General features: G+C 45.5%; 1 protein-coding gene and 1 non-coding gene across 2 annotated transcripts; one reads left to right on the top strand and one right to left on the bottom strand.

Moving 5' to 3' along the window:
• Positions 1-5,226: 5,226 nt before the first annotated feature.
• On the bottom strand, positions 5,227-18,761 carry LOC135909461 (receptor-binding cancer antigen expressed on SiSo cells). The gene is made up of 5 exons (XM_065441452.2): positions 18,012-18,761; positions 17,101-17,373; positions 13,025-13,120; positions 11,159-11,497; positions 5,227-9,122 (listed from the first exon to the last, which is right to left on the bottom strand). Exons 1-4 carry the CDS (start codon positions 18,162-18,164, stop codon positions 11,243-11,245), a joined length of 777 nt encoding a protein of 258 aa, XP_065297524.1. The 5' UTR covers positions 18,165-18,761; the 3' UTR covers positions 5,227-9,122; positions 11,159-11,242.
• A 26-nt stretch (positions 18,762-18,787) lies between these two features.
• Positions 18,788-18,908, top strand: TRNAL-CAA (transfer RNA leucine (anticodon CAA)). Its single transcript has 2 exons — positions 18,788-18,825; positions 18,863-18,908. It is a non-coding gene; the product is annotated as a tRNA-Leu (tRNA).
• The last annotated feature ends 346 nt before the right edge of the window (positions 18,909-19,254 follow it).

Raw genomic sequence — 19,254 nt, 5'->3', positions numbered from 1 at the left:
TCGCTTACATTGCTTAATGCAGTATAAGAAGGGAAATGTTAGCTCTAGATTTAAGAGGGGACCCCATGTAAGTGAGAAAGCACGCAATGCAAGTAGGCCACTCGACAAGGCTCACAATTTTCCCAGTTACTGCATTTAAGAGTGGAACAACACGCAGCCGACAGCTGCAGGCGATGTAACATGCAGTCGGTGCTATGCGCTTTTTCTTATGCAGTGGTTCTGCTTAGAACACGACTGTATGGATGGTGAACTAGCAGCTTGCACTTTGATTTGCTCATAAGTGAGCCAACTACATTTTTCTAATGCCTAATATAACGCCTTTCGGAAACAGCAATATAGGAAGTGTGCCTGCAAAAGCCGTAATGGAAAAGCAAATAAATTTCAAACTCGTGCCGAGAGGGAGATAGAAATCTGTTTCATGAAACGTGGATACTTCTGGTGGCGTGCGTGCAGTTATTTACATGCTACCCTGTGTGGGATGGGAATGGGAGATTGATAAGGCATAGGACGGAGGGTGGGTAAAAAAAAGAAAAAAAGTACTGCTTTCTCCTGAAAAGCAAAGCATTGATAGCGATGGCAAAGTATTTGACAACTACACCAAGTAACATTCTTTGTTTTTATCGGCTATATAAATTGCAATCAACATTCGTGTACTAAATAAACAAACAAGTGTGGTTTCAAGCATAGGCAGGCAAACATGAATCTATCACGATGACCATGAGTGCTCACTGTCAAAACGCTAGCATGACCAGGAGCACTACAGCAGTAGCAAGTGAGCGCTTCGTGCTGCCTTTCGCTTCCACGCATCTCCGAAGCTTGAGATTCGACGTCACTAGGCACACAAGAAGGCAGCACATGCGAAGAAGCCACCTGCCATCTCGGCTTGCTGACCTTTGCACCTGCTGCAGATTGCCTCCAAAATAGGGCACGCGGACCGCACATGGGCAGCCACGACTCGGCTAAGGAGCAGACTCGCTCACCTGCACCCCCACCTCCCCTGGCATGCTACCAGTTACCGGGTAGCGTGCTGGGGCGGGGCTGCACCAGGTATTTGTTATGCTTGCTCACCGCGTGCTCACCTCCCCCTCACCCCCTCGCACGTGCTTGACCACGTGACCTTCACATTGGACGCGTGAAAAGACAGTGCCCATCAAGCCACCATCCTTCTCAGCTTCTCAGCAAATGCTGATATGATCTTATCCACTAGTCTTTATACGGAAGATCACAACAACAGTGAAAACTCACCTGAAGTGTCCACATGATTGCTATCACAATTTTAAGAAGAAGAAACACGAAGAAGGTGGACTTGGTATTTACATGTAAAGTGAAGTTCAATGATTCTAGTGTACATATAAAGCATTTCCGAAAGCTTGACAAGCAAGCCAATGCCCCGAAGGCAAGCAAGCAACAAGTTTAAAGCCTGGTCCTGCTTAGAAGGACATGGCATCAGACATAATGTGCTTCTCAGCATCAGTGGCATCTGACCAATTTTGTCCATTTGCCTTTCATAGCATATTCTTTCATCTCTATCAGCTGGACATTCTAACAAGGTGCGTTCAACCGCTTTTAGTATAGCACCACAGTTGTCACAATAGCAACAGGTAGACTGTCTAAATTGGCATAAATAACTGTTTGTAAAAGCACCGTTCAGGTGAACACAATACAGGGTTTCTATGGCCCTCGGGGACCAGGTCTGCCTTGTGAAGGAAAGTATGCTGGTGGAGTGGTTGGGTCAGAATGAGTTCCCTTTCCGCACGAGCAAAACCTTTCACCATTGCTGATGCATCTTATTTTGGCATATGCAAGATGTAGAGGAGCTGAATAAGATAAAGAACTGAGATCACAGGTTGGCGAGGTCTAGAATTGCCCTTAATTTGAAAACAAATCGGAATCAGCCCAGAATAAGCATGCCAACTTATTAGCAGTCGAGGTGGGAGTAACTTATATTTAGGTGCACGTTAAAGATAGCCACAGGAGGTGAAAATTAATCTGGAGTCCTCCACTACAGCGCACCTAATAATGAGAGTGGTGTTGGCATGTAAAATGCCAGAATTTTTTTGAAATTTATCTAGGGCAATTGGACAATGGGGACCCTGATTGCAAGATGGAAATTTGCATACAAAAAATAATATTCTTGAAAAGAATACAGCGAGTGCACTCTACCAGTAATAATTTATCAGCTTGAAATTTGGGATAATGAAGTGGGAGAAGCTAACGACTGTACAATGAGCAACTGAACTATTATATGATAGTGATAGGCATGATGTTAATAAACGGTTAGACAGCAGCAATATAGCAAACACCAGGTTCCAGTTACCAGCCGTCCTTTAGAAATAACAGAATTGGTACCAAAGGAATGAAAAGCAAAGCCCAGCAGAGTATTATATGTAGTGTGACAAGATTAGAAAACCGATTTCAACTGTTTTATCAAATATTATTTGCCACAAAAAATGGAAACAGCAGCAGTTCTTTCACTTAACGGCCTGCATTGTTATGTAAAGCATGTACAGCAATTGCAGCAGTGGCAAATACGCCGTAGCTTATGTGTAATATGTCAGTGGCTACAGTGCTTTATTTCTACAGCGAACAAGTTCACGGGCTTCAGCAGCTACAGTCCGATGGTGATGGAATATGCAAGCTTGATAGTTCTGCAGGGTGCTTTCGATGTTTAGTAAAGAACCACAGATAGAATGAATTGAGCACTCCACTACAGTGCCTATCGTAGCCAGTGCTGGGTTGGGATGCTAAACCTTATTGGTCAATCTGTCTGCCAATCACAACTCACAAAACCACTGAGCAATCGTGATGGCATTTTGTGACTGCATTTTCTCTCTCTCTCTCTCTTTTTGCCAAGCATCATTAGTTTTCTGTACCTGCAAAGAGACAGCACTGACATGCACCAATTTATTAAAGTTAGACAAGCACCTAAACACACCCATTAATTTGCTGGAAATAAACATATCAATATTGAAAGCTATACTTATGTAATCAGTAATGCTCTCTGAGCAATCTCCTCATAATGAGCTCATTCGGGCACATACATCTATCATCTATCCCGGAGGCTTCACATTGCGTTTGTAATTGGCAATGTAATTGTATGCTAGGCTTGTCTAAAGCGAAATTCTGGCAAACCAACTATTGGCTCTAAAGTTACTTCACAAACAATTGGTCTCTTCAAAGCTCAACATTCAGCATATCTACTTGGATGTCCAGGAGGAATTTCCTCCTTTCGAACTCAAAGGCAGCGCGCAACCATGGGACCAGGTTCTTTCTAGCTACCACCGCAACACTAGCACGATGACAGTGAAGTCGAACCCATTAAGCATTCTTTTACATCACGGACAAGTATGCCAACGACGTATGTTTTATACCCTAGTCACACGGAACACTTTCGTTCGAAATCAAGCCCGATCAGCATCGAATTTTTGAATTGTCATTGGCTTATCTGCACAAGCTGTGGACGGAAGTCTGTCGCAATCGAGAAATTCGGTCCCAATCCCCACTGAAAATGGCCCGTGAGACCAGGGTATGAAAAGGTGTGTGCTAGCACAACTATTATCTAAAATAACTGCTACTACAAATATGATTTTAAAGATAGTAATGACCAGCTAGCTAATGCTGACAATGGATGGCTAGACTCTACCTTTATTTACTAAATGGCATCCATTTCCACAAGCATTTGACTGCAGCCACTAAAAGTATGTGTTCCATCTGCTAATACAAAATGCTTTCAAAATTATTTCGCACTGTGTGCCGCTGGCATGTTTAAACAGTTTACTTTAGCTAATTATTGGCACTGGCAATATAAATTACTTTAGGTGTTGCTCTATTCACCCAAACATGAGCATAGTTTCGAACACGCAGTATTTTTACTCCGTTATATCCCTGAATTTATAACTTGGTTGCTTTCTTCATTGCATTTGTATTGTCATGCAGTTGTCCACTGTCTACTGCCTTCTGTGCCTCAACGGCAAAACAGATGGCATGAGCTTTGTCCAGTGGCCCATGGTGAGAGACTCAGACACACATCACCTTTTAATAATTTGGAAATGTTTTATTATACATAACAATAACCCCATCTCCTTAGGCAACACATTGCCCTACATCCTCCATACCTTTTCTATGCATCGAGATCAATGGCTGGCTCAGTGCCAAAGATTTTTTCTTTGGCAACTGTGAACTTCTGGAGCTCTTCTCAACAGACAGCTGCGCCAGGGCAGCAAGTGTGACAAAATGAGGCATCCACTTAACTGCTCAAGCTGCGTTCACATCAAAGGGCCCCTTACCAGGTCTGGCCATTTTGAGCTGACAAGTGCCGTGCATACAATGTGCACTAACGATTGTTTCTGCTAAGTACTACGTTGCCACGCACCACGAAAATAGCTGAAATTTCAAACCGAATGCCGCTTGCCCTTCTCCTCACAGGTGCCGCGCTCCAAGCCGGAGGGATGATGTATACGTGCTAGTGCGCCTACGTACATGTGTCTTTGCTGTGACGTAGCTCTTCGTGATTCGCGACTTTGAGAATTATTCAAGGCAACATCTGTTGTTTGTGTTAATCTGTTGCGTCGATAGACAAATTAAGGTTTAGAGAAATGATAAAACATGCAAACTCAATGCCCGCGTGTATTTGTTTTACTTCGCACGGCAGCAAGAGAGACGTACTTCTGTTTCATGTGCTTGTTCCCACATCGTACTGTCGCACGCGCCGACACCGAAACTATGTCATTTTCTACCGTGTTCCAGCATGCGATCATGCTCTGTGATGTGCTTGTGCCTGCCTCAGCATTCGCGGAGCACTGACTTATACTGCTGGTCAAGTGTTCTCGTGCACGGCAAACACAATTGTGCGCTGTGCGAGACAAGACGATCACAGAAGCTCGCACACGACACCATCAACGAAAGTGCACCGCGCAGCAAAAAACCAGGGGGAAAATATATGAAGGTGGGGCCCTTGACCTATGCATCACGCGATACTCGAGGTCCGGTATGGCAGAATGCAGGGAAGTAATTTCACTTGCGGAGGCTAGACAGGGCTAGTGGAGAGAGTGCCTCTCTTGGAAATGGCGCTCGCCTCCTGAAATCACGAGTTCGCATCACTGAAATATTTCTATCTCGGCTATTAACGAACCAATTTGAAAAATTCTTGCAGCTGAACAGTTTTTAGAGGGCACGTAACAACTTTCAGAGTATAACCAAAATTCGCTACGGAGCCTGGTGAGGGGCCCTTTAAAAGAGCACACCACTCAAAGGCATGGGCCAGCCATATGCTTGATGACGAATTGAGCTGAATGAATGCAATAGTCACAAACACATTAGAACCACTGTGGCATACTTGTGATGTCACACTGGAAATTCTCAGACACAGGAGCCCGTTCCTTGGGCAAGCTGAATTACAAATGCGCGCATCAGCCATGCCGCGAACCAGAGATTCTGGAGCTAGACTTGGGCTCTTGTCTACCAAGTGATTGGCAAGTTTGGGCTTTTAAAACATTGCCTGGTGACACCACACCCATGCTTCGTACATCGACCAGAACATGGTGCACAAACATCTCAACACTTGCTGGGAGAGTAGGCGCTCCTGCTTTCCCACAAGAATATGCATTTCGCCTGGTAGCATGAAGAAAGGTATTGAAAGCGTGTAAAATCAAGGCCCTACACACAACTGCATTCGTTGTGTAATACGAGCGGCATTAATGTCTGATTAATCAAGCCAGCAGATACGCAGACACGCGGGCAGATTTAATTGTGTTCGCAATGAAATGTTGTGCGCACTCTTGTCCAACATGGCACGCAATACCAGAGCCAGAAAAAGACACAATTCTAAAGTGCCAGACACAATTTCCTGCACGATCGAGTACACAATGACTTGTACCAACAAACACGTGCAAATTTCTGATAGGTGCCAACAGTCCGAGCAGCCATCTCCTTGTCAGAATTTGTCGAATCCTGTCATAAACTTGTTGGATGTGGCTGTTGGTATGACTAGTCATACGTTAAATCACACTCAGAATCATATTGTGCACCTCCTGCTTAATTCCTGCTCCATTCCAACGCTACTGTTTTCGTACCCTTCTCAGTGGCTCTGCTAAGCACGGTGCCTCTACGTCATCAACAGGTTTAGCCAGCTGGCCTGGCAGATGACAAAACTGAATCAAATTAAAAGAATTGTTGCACCACACCAGTCCTGCGGCAGCAAGTTCTTAGAACTTTTCTTCTAATGCCACTCATTTTTTGTCCTTTGCTCTACGCGACCAAAATTGGCAAAAATGGCGTGCCACTACGTGCGTGCACCAATGCTGGTCGCATGTGAGTGGCCAACACTGGGCAAAGCTGCACGTGTCACTGGGTGCAAGCTGGAGCATTAGAACAGAAATAACAAACTGGGAGAAGGATAGTTAGTCATACCAACAAACACATCCAAAAAGTTTCCAGCATGTTCCAACAGAACAGTCATCTTCATGTTGGAATATCTTGAAGCTTGTTAGACGTAGTAGTCGGTATTGTTAATACAAGCCACACGCCATGTTTGCGCCGAAAGCCAGGCTTCTGAGGATTGTTCCCAGAGCAAGGCAGAGCTTTGTGTAAAGATGTTGTTGCAGCTACTTTACATAGAGACGTCAAGAGATTCTATTTTAACAAAAAAGTAACTTGACTGAGATGAAAGCAGGTTTTGAAATCAACAACTACACTTGGATGAAGCAAAGCTTTTCTGTGCGGGTTAATTTCACCTTTGTTTTTTTACATCTGGTACATAAAAAAATGTGGAAATACCCAACAAGAATTGTGCATGCAAAACAGAAGTTCTGGCACAGCAAACATTTACACAGAATTGAGAAAATTCAGCAATGTGGGTTGTGCCTTTCTTTCACTCGACATCTCGCTTTTAAGATAGCATAACATCGACAGCAAAGCCAGCCACCAAAGTTTTGCCACACTTTCAGAATAGTTGGACAAAAATAACAGAACAAAATACAGACTCTGAAAGACATGCACATATTCCCGCTAAATGCACCATTAGAAACAAGTTAGTTAAAGAAAGAGGAAAGCATAAGCATTCTTAGATGACAAAGAAAGCTTGCTAATCTGGTCACTCACTATCATCTATCACTGATGCAAAAAACCAAGCTCTACATGATGCTGCTGAAATCATGCACAAGACTCACTTATGGGGTAATATAGTAACAGGAGGTGCTTCTGTAATGACTCAAAAACATGACTAGCATATTTCCTATCTACACAATGGCTTTATGTGGTGCTTCGGCAGAAGACTCCATAAGGAAATAGCTGAAAAAATTTACGTGCAATGCTCAGATTAGAGTCAATAGCGGTCATGATCTGGGCCTCAACAGTGAACCATATTGAGCAAACCAAGTGTTGCGGCCAAACGACTGTGTCAAAATAAACTGTGGCACTGCAAACATGCAAAAGCTTTTGCAACACAATGCACAAGAAACACTTGACCACTTTTCCATTGGACAGGCACGAGTCACTGTATGCGGCATCACAAAGCTAAAACCCATGCAACAAGTTTGCAATACATCGAAGACGGCCAAAATTTAACAAAGGTGGACATGAAATATTTCTTGTTGGGTAGCCCTCGCATCTCGCCAGAGCAGGGCTTTCTTGTAACCGCTATTTCGGAGAGGTATCGCATTTAATGCTATTGTTTCCTTCCTTCTATGGGCCGTAGCTTGCATTCCTTTGAGCCATCGTGAGCAAATCCAGTGCACATTATGACCACTGTACAATAGCACACCAAATGACTGCAAAATCAGAATACCCACACACTGGTGCAGTCTGTTTAACTATATCTTACTCATGCAAAACTCGCTAATCCTTATACGCAGTTGCGGCTCTCAGAACAGAAAGCACTGCATACTCTGTGACTGGCAGTGGTGTGACTGAGTACTTTCGTGATACTAGCTAAGAAACTCCTGTGACTTTTGCACAAGAGCTGGCTGGAGCACATGCAATGATGCAGGCTAATTATGGACACATATATGGTGCTCAGAAATAATTCATTTGCTAGCATATCTTGTTTTGATTGTAGGAAGTGCAACAACCCATTACACATTTCCAAATGTGGGACCAATCACCGTGCCACGGGGCATGTAAAGCTATGCGCAGCAATGTGACCCTGTCATAGCACTTAACACATTACAACCATCTAGCCACATGCACTGCAGCCGCAAGCAACATACATTATAAAAGACACACGCACTATTATAGTAGAACACAGAAAATCTGCGGACTCTTTTTACTCTTGCAGTAATCATTTGAAGTCGCTCTCAACAATTCGCTCTTGCTTTCGACTCAAACAGGCCAACCTTCTGGCCTGTTTGACACACACGGACGTGACTGAAAGCCGACCGAGCGTGCGCACTTCTATCACAGGCAAGGGAGCCCACAAACTGGTTGTTCCGGCTTGTGGATGTTGTAACATTGAAGGGACAAAGTGTACCAATGCGTTGCGCAGGTCTGCTGGCTTTTATACCCGAATACAAGAGACTCAGCTGCTCAAAGAAACGGCATTTAGAATGGGAAGAAAAGCAGACGACAAACACACTTGCTGCTGTCTGCACCTATTGTTTGTCGTCCGCTCTACCTCCTGCTTTAAGCGCCAATTACCTCATTAACCGGGCATGCGCCAACAGTCCAAATTAGCGCTTTATGTACTATAAAAAACACACCCAAACTATAAACCTGTAACAACACATCTGCTAACTATAAAGAAGGAAAAGTATAATTATACATTGTCTGGTGCTGGAAACAACGTCACTGCTTGCACCCTTGTACAATATGGTTACGAGCGCCACACCCCACACGCTGCAGTCAATGTGCCGTGGACAACTGTTGTGTGCCATCCTCAAAGTCAACAAACTGACAGACAGTCCACGATGTCCTATCCTTGCACTTGAAAGCCAAATGACAATGGCAAAAGATCATCCCATTAAGGTCCTTGTGTCTCGAACAATATGTCGCCAGTCACTTGGTCCTGGGTGCACACCTCACTGGACAGTTAGTGTTGGGTTTGCACGGGTGCCAGTTTGCGAAGACATGGAGCTGCAATGCAAATTCTTGAAGAAGCAACCACTGCCTTTACTATAGCTTGGGACCACCTGCACACAAGATAAAGTGTTGCGTAGAAAACCATTGTTACTTCACGAACTTATCACAGCAACAAAACACAGCACACAAATGCAGCAAAATAAAGCGTGCTAGCTGTCCTCTGCAACAGTAACAATGTTGTACTTCCGCTAAATGTGAAAAATGGGCGAGTTGGTATGGAAGCATGGCTAAATTCCTAAATTCAGAGCGTGAACTACTGGGACAGTAGCGCCATGTCCTGTCTTTTCTTGTGCCTTAGCTTGTGTCTCCGTAATTTGCGCTCTGAATTTAGCCTTGTACTTCTAAGTCTTGGCCACGGCTAATTATTCATCAAAATCCAGACACATTATACAATGACAAAATGTCAGGTGCATACTGTAATATGTGCCAGCAACAAATTTTTAAGATACCCAAATGAACTCGCCCAATTACAAACTAGAGCATCAAATTATATCACAAGACACTTCGAAGACTGGACAATACCGACACCATGGTCAAACTACGGGAAACAGTGCCGAGGTATACATTACCCACACTCTTAAATTATTACAATTCGTTTCGTTTCAATCTTTTCTCTTCGTCTCTCAATGTGCTCCGGCTGATGTATGTGATTGCTTTGTAACACTTGTATGACCATTCTATGTGTATTGTTCCATTGATGCTCTTCGTGACTTTTGAGTAAAGTATATGATGTGCAATACTATGTATGTACGGTATACGTGTATATTTTGAATGAATGAAAGAATGTGATGCTGCCTCTGCCCAAATGAGAGATGGTGAACTTGTTAAGCTGTCCAATGGACATCTTTTTTTCCGCCACGCCCCATCTGTACCTCACAAGATGGAAATAAACTTTCATTTCATTTCAACTAGATGGTGCTGGTTGAGCACAAGTGATGTCTGCCTTGTCCATGTTTCTTTTCTTTTCTGTATCCTATCCCTCAAAAGCATTCTGTCAAATTCCTTTGCGATGTCACAGATTACTTTTATTGCACCTATATATGGTCAGTCCTCTGTCAGCTCTGCCCTTTCTCTGAACTTAACAGGTGTTCATGGTAGCTGCCAGCCGATCACTCATGAACCCACTCTGCTTCACGCATGCTGCTGTCAGTTCAGCTCATGCCACACAATTTCATGCCCGATCTTCATGTGATTGTGTACATCTACAAACATATCAAGGGCAGCTTCGATCCTATGATGGCATTCGTCCAGACAGCCGCGTCAGTTAGGCTAGGCCTAACCAGCGTCGCCTCGTCGGGAGCTGGCTACCAATGTTGCAGTTTGACACCACGTCAACGCAACTCTTCGCAGCGGTCATTTGGCACTTGGAACGTGTAGGAACAACCTCAGCAATGAAAGTGAAGGCATGAGCAATAGCTTGAATGACGGCAACGTGGCACGTGGTCGGTGTGCTTTTGACATCGCGCACGCAGATCAGTCCGAAAAATCAAGCAAGACACCGTATGCCGTCCGAAACTTGCATCGCTCTTCTACAATGGTTCTATGGAGTAGGTGCTGGTGCTGCGCAGAAGTCCAAATAAATTGGCAGGTCTGCCAAACTGGTTGGTGACTGTTTCTTTTATGACATTTCTTTTCTGTGTTTTATATGGTTCATGTGATGATTTCGGGTCTTCGGATGTTACCTTTTCAATGTTCATAAATTTAAGTGAATGCAAACATGCCGGTAGCGTGCTTTGATTGCTGGATTAGCAACGCTGCTTTGTCCACACGTTTTGCACGTGTGCAGCTATTGAAAAATTGTTTTGGTTACAGTGCAGTACCACTTGAAGTGCAGATATTCGAGACTCCGACAGTTTATGTTCTAAGCGGTCTACACTGTTGCATTTCAATGCAAAAATTTGGGACTCTGAGGCAAGTTGCGCTGCCATCTGTTCTGTGACTTACATTTGAAACCAAGCATGCCATCACACGAAAACAGTTGAGGAAGTCCCCCTCACGACTTGTTTGTAAAAACTGGGTACAAATGTGGTTCAAGGGAGTGCTTGAATCAGGTAAATTTGCTAGCAAGGAAAAAGTACCCACTGACCACAAGGCCAACAAAGGCAGGAGTCCATTTCTAGTCTCCCAAGGTGTGCATGGTGTGTGACGAAGGGTGGCTGTCGACAGCCCCTTAGAAGACCTTCCGTCGGGTGCTGGGCGGCGAGGAATGCGGAGCACTGCTGCTGCCGGCTGCGGGAGCAATGCTGCCACTGGTGGTGCGCTGCTGCTCTTTCTCGCGCTTCCTCCGCTGGTGCTCCGCGATGCGGCGCTCCCGCTCAGCTTGGCGCTTCTCGCGGATCACAGAGTCCACCTCCAGCTCTGCCTCGTCCTCCCAGCTGGCCTGCGCAGTGTCGCCGTCGTCCTCGAGCACGCCTAATTCAGCACCCTGGGCAGGTGGGAGGGCACATACGCAGCTCAGTGGGCAGGCCATGCTGCTGGCTGACGGATTTGTTTGAGCAACCCTTTCAGAACAACTTTTGTATTGGAAAGCCGCTGAAAGTCCCCAAACTATTTTACGGGTGATTCACTGTCAACCACACTTGTTACTGCAATATCAGCAGTTTGTTTTTTAACTAGTGTTAACAGTTGCCATCAATTCCTTTCACATTTTTGAGCTGCAGCAAGGCGTGGCCACCGAGCAAGTCACTATGAGGGTTGACATTTTTTGTTGTCCTCCATGCCTTTGTTTTTGCCACAGATGTGCCAGGTGGCAACCCTCTTTTTTTTTTTGCAATAGAATTGGAAATTTTTTAGGGGTGTCATCGCAGACGATGCTCAGTTCGTATTTATTGTGGGTAAAACTAGAAAGTAATGCCTGCAAATGTGGCATTCAACTAAGATGACTGCAAAACGCTACCCCTGAGCAAAATCTGACCATGAATTAGCTAGCGGTCTAGCAGGAACAGTTTCGTAAACCTGGCACTCCCATTTACGCAACACTCAGCATATGACAGGGTTTGTGAACTCTTTTTTGCGCCAGATATTGCTGCAACTGTTTGCATATTTTGGCTGATTTTGAATAAAGTACAACACAGTTATAGTTGCTAGTAGATGTGGTGGTTAACACACCACATTTCCAATAGTTATTGGCATGTCACTCCACAGGAACACAGCTCAGTGAAGTGTGCATAAAGCTTTCAACTATGACAATGTGAGAAAACACCTTGGCCAATGTGGAGATGGTGTCACATTACATCTACAGCATTTGCAGGCACACAAAAAAGAGAGAGAGAGAGAGAGAAAATTCTGGAGCATGCAAAAGCATGACAGGACAAACAAAAAGCAAAACTTCGTAATGACAGCAGAGTGCATTATGGAGGAGGCAGTACAACATAAGGAGTCACCAGAAATGAAAATGCAAAACTGAAGTCTTTTACTGAACTTTCTGAAGCTGATAGTTGTAACTTGTTGAGCATAGATGAAGCTTCCCTTAGAAAAACGAGTGTCCCACATTGAGGGGCAGGGCAGAGGTGTCTAGCATCTGTGGAGCCAGTGCAAACATTCATTTATCCATGGTACCCATAGCAGCACTTGTGCGTAGCTGGCTTTGTGTTCGGCTGCAATTATAACTTCAGAAAGGCTCAAAGGTGACACTGAAGTCAGCTTCTAGCCAATTTTCTAGACAAAAGTAATAAGGGCAGCATCTTTCGCATGCAACCACTTGTAGGCGTATTGAAAGGTTGCCTGCTTGCAAGGTCTCCGGTGTTGTGGAAATGAATTGGCATTCAAACATTCTTCAACCAGCTAGCTTTCCAGAAGACAACACCAACAGCAATAACAACATTTTTTCGTGCAGTTCCCTATTGTACTAGCAATTGTGTGCTAACAAACTAACTTTTTTATCTTTCGGCAGCAAAGTTATATTGAAAAGTGGGGCTAAACAGCTGCAAGCAAATTACAAAATACTACTCACTTGGTGCGGCAGCACAGCCCTTGCATCAAACTTGAGACGACTAGAGAGACCACCACTGGGCATGGACCCGAGACCATCTTCACCGCGAAGTATGTACTGCAACCATCAAGCCAGAGAGATGAGTGACACTCTAGACGGCTGAAAGAGCAATACAGTTACAACTAAAGAACGGCATATTGTTTCTTAGAAGACTGGTGTTTGCCATGATGCAATGGCAACGTGACAAAGCCTGTCACATTTTTCAAGTGTGTGATGACGAGTACTCGATCTGCTATGGTGACTCAGTGGGCATCATTCTGCTGATGAGGAGAATGTGATGAGCAGAATGTAAGGCGTTAAACGAGCCCAGCTGCTCAAAGTAATTCCAGTGCACTTTACTGCATTTCTCATAATACCTGTGTTGCTTTGGGATGTTAAGCTCAATCAATCAGGGTATCAAACTGGAACTGAATTGAAAACCAGAAAAAAAAAATTATTTTCGATCCAACCGGTACTGAATCGGAGCGCTATGTTTTTTTTTCTAAACTTTGGAGCGAAATCGAAAGGACAAAAATAAAGGTTTTTAGTTCAGGTTGGCCACCTTTTCTGGAACTTTTCATCCATGTATTCATTGCACACGTGGCTCAACTATGCTACTTCATGTGTAAATACACATCACCTTCTCGCGGTTTTAAATGTCGCGTCACAGTTAGAACGGGTTTCAGAGTATTGCGTGAGGGGGCAGACTGCGTTGTGTGAAAGAGACACTAAAGGAAAATATTACATTGTGTTAGTTCGGTAGCTTACTTTTTCTAGAAGTCTATCAGTGTTTTGTGGGTGCCAATATACAACTTAGCTACATAGAATACTGCCACTGAATGTCCTGCTGCCGCTCCTCAATTTCAATTGCCTGCACCAAAACTGAAGTCATGAAACAATCTCCACGTCACCACCTCTGCCGTTATCTGTGGATCAGCCTCGGGAGAGGCACCATACTCCACGGCCAAGTGGCGCTACTTGGACTTTTCATTTTCGTAATTTTCTCGTTTACAAAAGCTCTGTTCTCACTACAAGCACCGAATGCATCATTACAGAAGCCTAAAGGGGCCCTGAAACACTGTTCTAAATAATCACTATTAAATTGCGTTGCCTCACGAACCTCCTGCTGCAAAAATTTCAATCTTTCAACCACAAGTGAAGCTATTGGACAGATAAGCAGCTTGCCCTCTTGTTTCACTTTCACCAGCGCACTGGAAGCTACACAAGGAGATGGCAAGGTGGTGCAAAATGGGAGCAATGCCCTGCTGGCCCAGCCCAAAGATTGGAAGTCTGTTGGCACGTGCCGGCCGTGGTATTTACGCTAAGCTTTCTATCTTGGATGCCATGCTGTAACGATGGCCAGCAGGGCAAGCGGCCTTCCAGTCTCTCCTGCCCTACTGCAAGGAATTGCTCCGTAAAGCTCACAATACGTCGCCTCGAACAGACCAGTGGCAACACCGAGGCGAGACACGTTTGTCGGCTTTGGGGTTGATGGATGACACTTGGTCGCCAACCACAACACTGAGACCAAGGAAATCCTGGGAGTACCATACTATGTCGTTTCGTTGCAGCTGCTGCTAGCTGCCTAAGCCGATCAAAAGACAACCAGCTAATTGCTGGCCCATTCCAGGAGCCAAGACGCACCAATAAAGTCAAGCGTGACATCCCTGTCTATGAGCGTCCCCTTCTTTCTCTAGCGCAGTGCGCCCGGGGGTATTTCTTTGATGGCGTTCAGTGAACAAAGGTGTCGGAGCGATTGTGTACACTCTTGCCCTCAAGGCGACTACGAGCGCTCCGATTGGAAGATGGTGTGACCGCAGATTTCCCTGGCCTGAGGATCAAGAGGACAGTGGTGTTAAAAGCAGACACCTTTGATGTAGCTTTGGTGTGCTGGAGTGTCCTTTGATATGCGCTCGCCAAAAAGATACAAACTGGTCTGACCAGTAGCTAATGCTACGAGAACATTGTAAATACGCTCTCTGCACCGGCCAGTATGAGTATACCTTGTTGTTCTGTAAATAAGTTTGCATCTCCTATGTAAATGGACCCCTGTTTCGTTTCTCCAACCTGTAGACCTCGCACTCTTCACGAAAGACGCAATCCTCACCAAGTAAGCTCACACGATGGTGCGGGCCCACTTAGCCCTTGTGTGATGTCCTGGTAGCATACGTAATTAATAATATTTGGGGTTTTACGTGCCAAAACCACTTTCTGATTATGAGGCACGCCGTAGTGGAGGACTCCGGAAATTTTGACCACCTGGGGTTCTTTAACGTGCACCTAAATCTAAGCACACGGGTGTTTTTGCATTTCGCCCCCATCGAAATGCGGCCGCCGTGGCCGGGATTCGATCCCGCGACCTCGTGCTCAGCAGCCCAACACCACAGCCACTAAGCAACCACGGCGGGTACCTCACGTAATTGGCCTAGATTGACCTAGGCCGTGATATTGGCGCGGCCTGGACAGCGCATGAGGCGAAACGGAAGGTCGGCTTTTCAAATGCATACAAGACAGTGACCCAGGTCCAGCATTTCAGGACCATTTTTAGTATCAACTTATTAAGATATCTTATAAGTATTTTCACTTCTTTATACACCCTGCTTTTGGTGAGACGGTCATGGTGCCTTGGGACCACTGCACAGGTTTGACCTGCGCACTGGTCGGCAAGCACAAAGGACTGTGGGCTGTTATGATCAACCTGTCAGGTGTGAGAAGCATTCAAATGGGCTTCTCCACGTCAACATAATTGCCCTCTTTTCCGAATCAACGGCACCCCATTTTCCATGAGCTGACACAAAAGGATAGATGAGGAAACCGAAGGTCAAGACGACCTCACCCTTTTCCCCGAGCTGACACTGAGGGGCAAAGGGAAAGACAGGCCACAAGGTCAAGACGACGCCACCTCGTTCTCCACGAGCTTACACAAAAGGATGGAAGAAGAAACCGAAGGTCAAGACAACGCCACCTGTTCTCCACAAGCTTACACATAAGGATAGAAGAAGAAACCAAAGGTCAAGACGACGTCACCATTTTCCCCAAGCTGACACCAAGGACGGGCAAAGGGGAAACAGGCTCCGGAAGAAGACGGCGACGAGCACAGGAATGCCAGAGGTTATTTAATGCCGTGCTGGCCCCTGTGTTAATAAGAACCGCTCGAGATTCAGAGAAGAGTCACATCCATGTACCAATAAAGTGAATACAATAATTTCTACTTTTTTCATCATCATGATGCACGGCTTCGTCGTCGTTTCCTGATTCCTACGGTGAAGATCCACCTCATCTGGTCGAGATTATATCAGGACATTCAATGTTGTGCTTACTGTGATGTGATTGCAGCCCAAAATGATATGTGCAGAAGAGGAGGTGGCAGAACTCGGCAATGAATTATTCAAGGGACTTTAGCAAACAGCGCCAACATGATCAGTGTGAAGCGTCAGCAATGTTTTTTTTTTTTGGGGGGGGGGGGGTGGGGGGGGGGGTAACAAAGTCTAATAAAATTGGACCAATTGCATTTCCTCTCGTGCCAAGATGTAACAAAATTGAGATTTTAGAGTGTTCAATGGCCAACTACGACTTATCAATTATAAAAAGGTTATGCAATGTGGATTTGATTTTGTGCACGCAGGGCCAGCGTAGGTCACGTGACAAACTCATGAAGCCCTTCTTACAGCTGTTACTGTTATATTGCTCTAGAGAGACAAGAAAGGTTTCATTATTATTGAAGAGAATCCGTCAGCACCTAAAAAAATCGTTATCATCAATCATCCTTTTAATGTCAGACCCGCCCTTGAAAAGAAACCTGAATCTGCCCGTGCCTGTCCCATGTCATGGATGTTGGCACCACATTTTTGCAGTAGAAGTATACCAGCCCAGTCCTACTTTTACGTCATTCTTCTGCATACAAAAGCTCTGTTCTTGGCGTAAGTGGTGATCTGGACGCGATGAAATTCGTCACTTTTGCCTAGACTTAAGATGGGCCACTTAGTATCCCCTAAAAGTGAAGTTATGCCACAAAAAAGTACTCGGCCCTGGACACAATGACAACGTGCATTGCCCACCTTCTTCTGCCGGATGTTGGTGGGTGCCATGTCCTTGAAGAAGTCCACATCGTCATCACTCTGCGAGTCTCGCCTCAGGTCCCCAGCACCACGACTGCCGGGGGCAGACGGTCGCCCACTTGAAGGGCCATTGCCTACTGCAGCATGTCTTTGGGAACCCCCTGCTGTGCCCTGATTCCCTGAACAGTCCACTTGGACTGAGACAGGCCCGTTTTCTTCGTTCCAAGAGTCCCAGCTTTGAAGATCATCTTTAAGCTGCTGAACACTGCAAGGCTGCACAGAAGGATGAAAGGCACCTCAGTAGAATTCTCGCAAGCAATGGTAGGCGACGTCTAAAATCCGTTAGCTCTGAAGTGTCGGCTAGAGCTCAATTTTCTAAAGAAGGTAATTTATAGTGCTGTTTACCGTGTCCGTGCGTGTTGATGGTTTACGAAATTGTTGCATAAATGTGAAAATAAAGCAGCAACGATTTCTTTCATAGAAGGTTACTCCTTGCAGCAAGACGACCACCAACAAAACCATGTGCGACATGAGGCAGCGCAATATGGATAAGCTGAACAAGACACGATTTCTATAAATACAGACCAGGCACCATATCACACTGCACACGGTAGTGCACATAACCAACAGCTGCATTTACAACTCTTTAACTCAATTTCTCGCCAGCTGCGACGTCTTCCACATTGGGCAACCAAGTTTTACCGTTGCTAGACACACAGTTTAAACAATTCAGTCGCTACTGTAACAATCGCCTAGGTCGAACTGACCACTGCTTATGAAACGAAAGTAAGAGATGCCCGCACACGCTTATAGGGGAGCTGCTAACGATTCACACTTGTCGATGCTAACAGACGCAAGCAGAATGCACAGTAAGCACGCACGCCAGGTCTAAGCAGTCGCGTCGTAAATACCTCCGTCCCGTGAGCGGTAAGGTAGACGGGCAGGCCGACGTCGGACGCCCTGCGGCGCTTGCGGAAGCAGCACATCGCTCGGCGTAGAACGCCGAAAAATCCCAGCACAAACTTCCACACCTTGGTGACGAGCGCCTTGGCAAAGTTCACCATCGTTGGACGCACGCGTTCGCGGGCTCGTTTGGCACCGCTGCTACAGCAGGTGACGACGTTGTAGTAATGAAGCAGTACAGGTGGCAGCGGGAAGGCGACTGGATGCGGTTATGCACAATGTAAACACGGTCGTGTTCGTGGTTCCACGGCTCACGTTGGGGACGCTCATCGCGTGGTACCAGCGCGAACACCACTGGCGCACTGCAAACGAGGCACGGCATGCACGGACATTCTTAAGGCGCCGGTGGAACTTCTTTGATCCTAGAGCACCGATTAACGCAAACGGGCACCTTCTTTTTTTATTCCTTTTCGGTAGCCAGCGGCTACAAGGCCTGCCCGCCCTGTCCACAGGAACCGAACAGCCGCCGACTTCACGATTTCCGATCAGGAAATGCAACGAACTGTTCGAACTGCCATCTACAAAAAGAACATGCCCCTGTGGCGGTTACCGCCTTGACTGCTGGGTGTTGGAGTATTCCGAAAGAAATAATTGTTGGAATTATTGACGTACCGTCGTCTGTAGGCATGTGCATTAGTTGCAATTAATTGCACAAAAGCAAAGCAAACATGGTGTAAGGCTCTCATGCTGAATATATAGAATATTATGTTCCCTGGGAAAACGTGTCAGGATGGCCGAGCGGTCTAAGGCGCCAGACTCAAGGTTACATGCCTTGCCTGCGTTGCGGGTTGTGCGAGATTTCTGGTCCACGAATGTGGGCGTGGGTTCGAATCCCACTTCTGACACAAATTTTTTCTAAATTTCACATTTTTTTTTAAGCATCTGTTCACAACACTTTGACACACTAAGAGTTTTTCTTTTTTTTTTTACAGTACACACACCAACCCTGCGCATGTGATCTCAAGTCCTCGATCTCGTATCTTCTGTTATGCATCTAAAACATCTGAATCACAGAATAGTTTTTTCTTCTTCTTTTTTTATTCTTCTCTGAATGGCTGTTCTGCAACACTGCTGAAGCGTGAAACCATGTGGCTGCGCATGCACTCGTGCGATCATGTTAATACGCGCCGATGGAACTTGTACTTCCGGTTGCTAAAGCTCCCCAAAGGGAGCACATACACTCTATAGACT

This window comes from Dermacentor albipictus, chromosome 3 (genome assembly GCF_038994185.2).
Source record: "Dermacentor albipictus isolate Rhodes 1998 colony chromosome 3, USDA_Dalb.pri_finalv2, whole genome shotgun sequence".
NCBI lineage: Eukaryota > Metazoa > Arthropoda > Arachnida > Ixodida > Ixodidae > Dermacentor > Dermacentor albipictus.
This window is presented reverse-complemented; position numbering and strand designations above follow the sequence as displayed.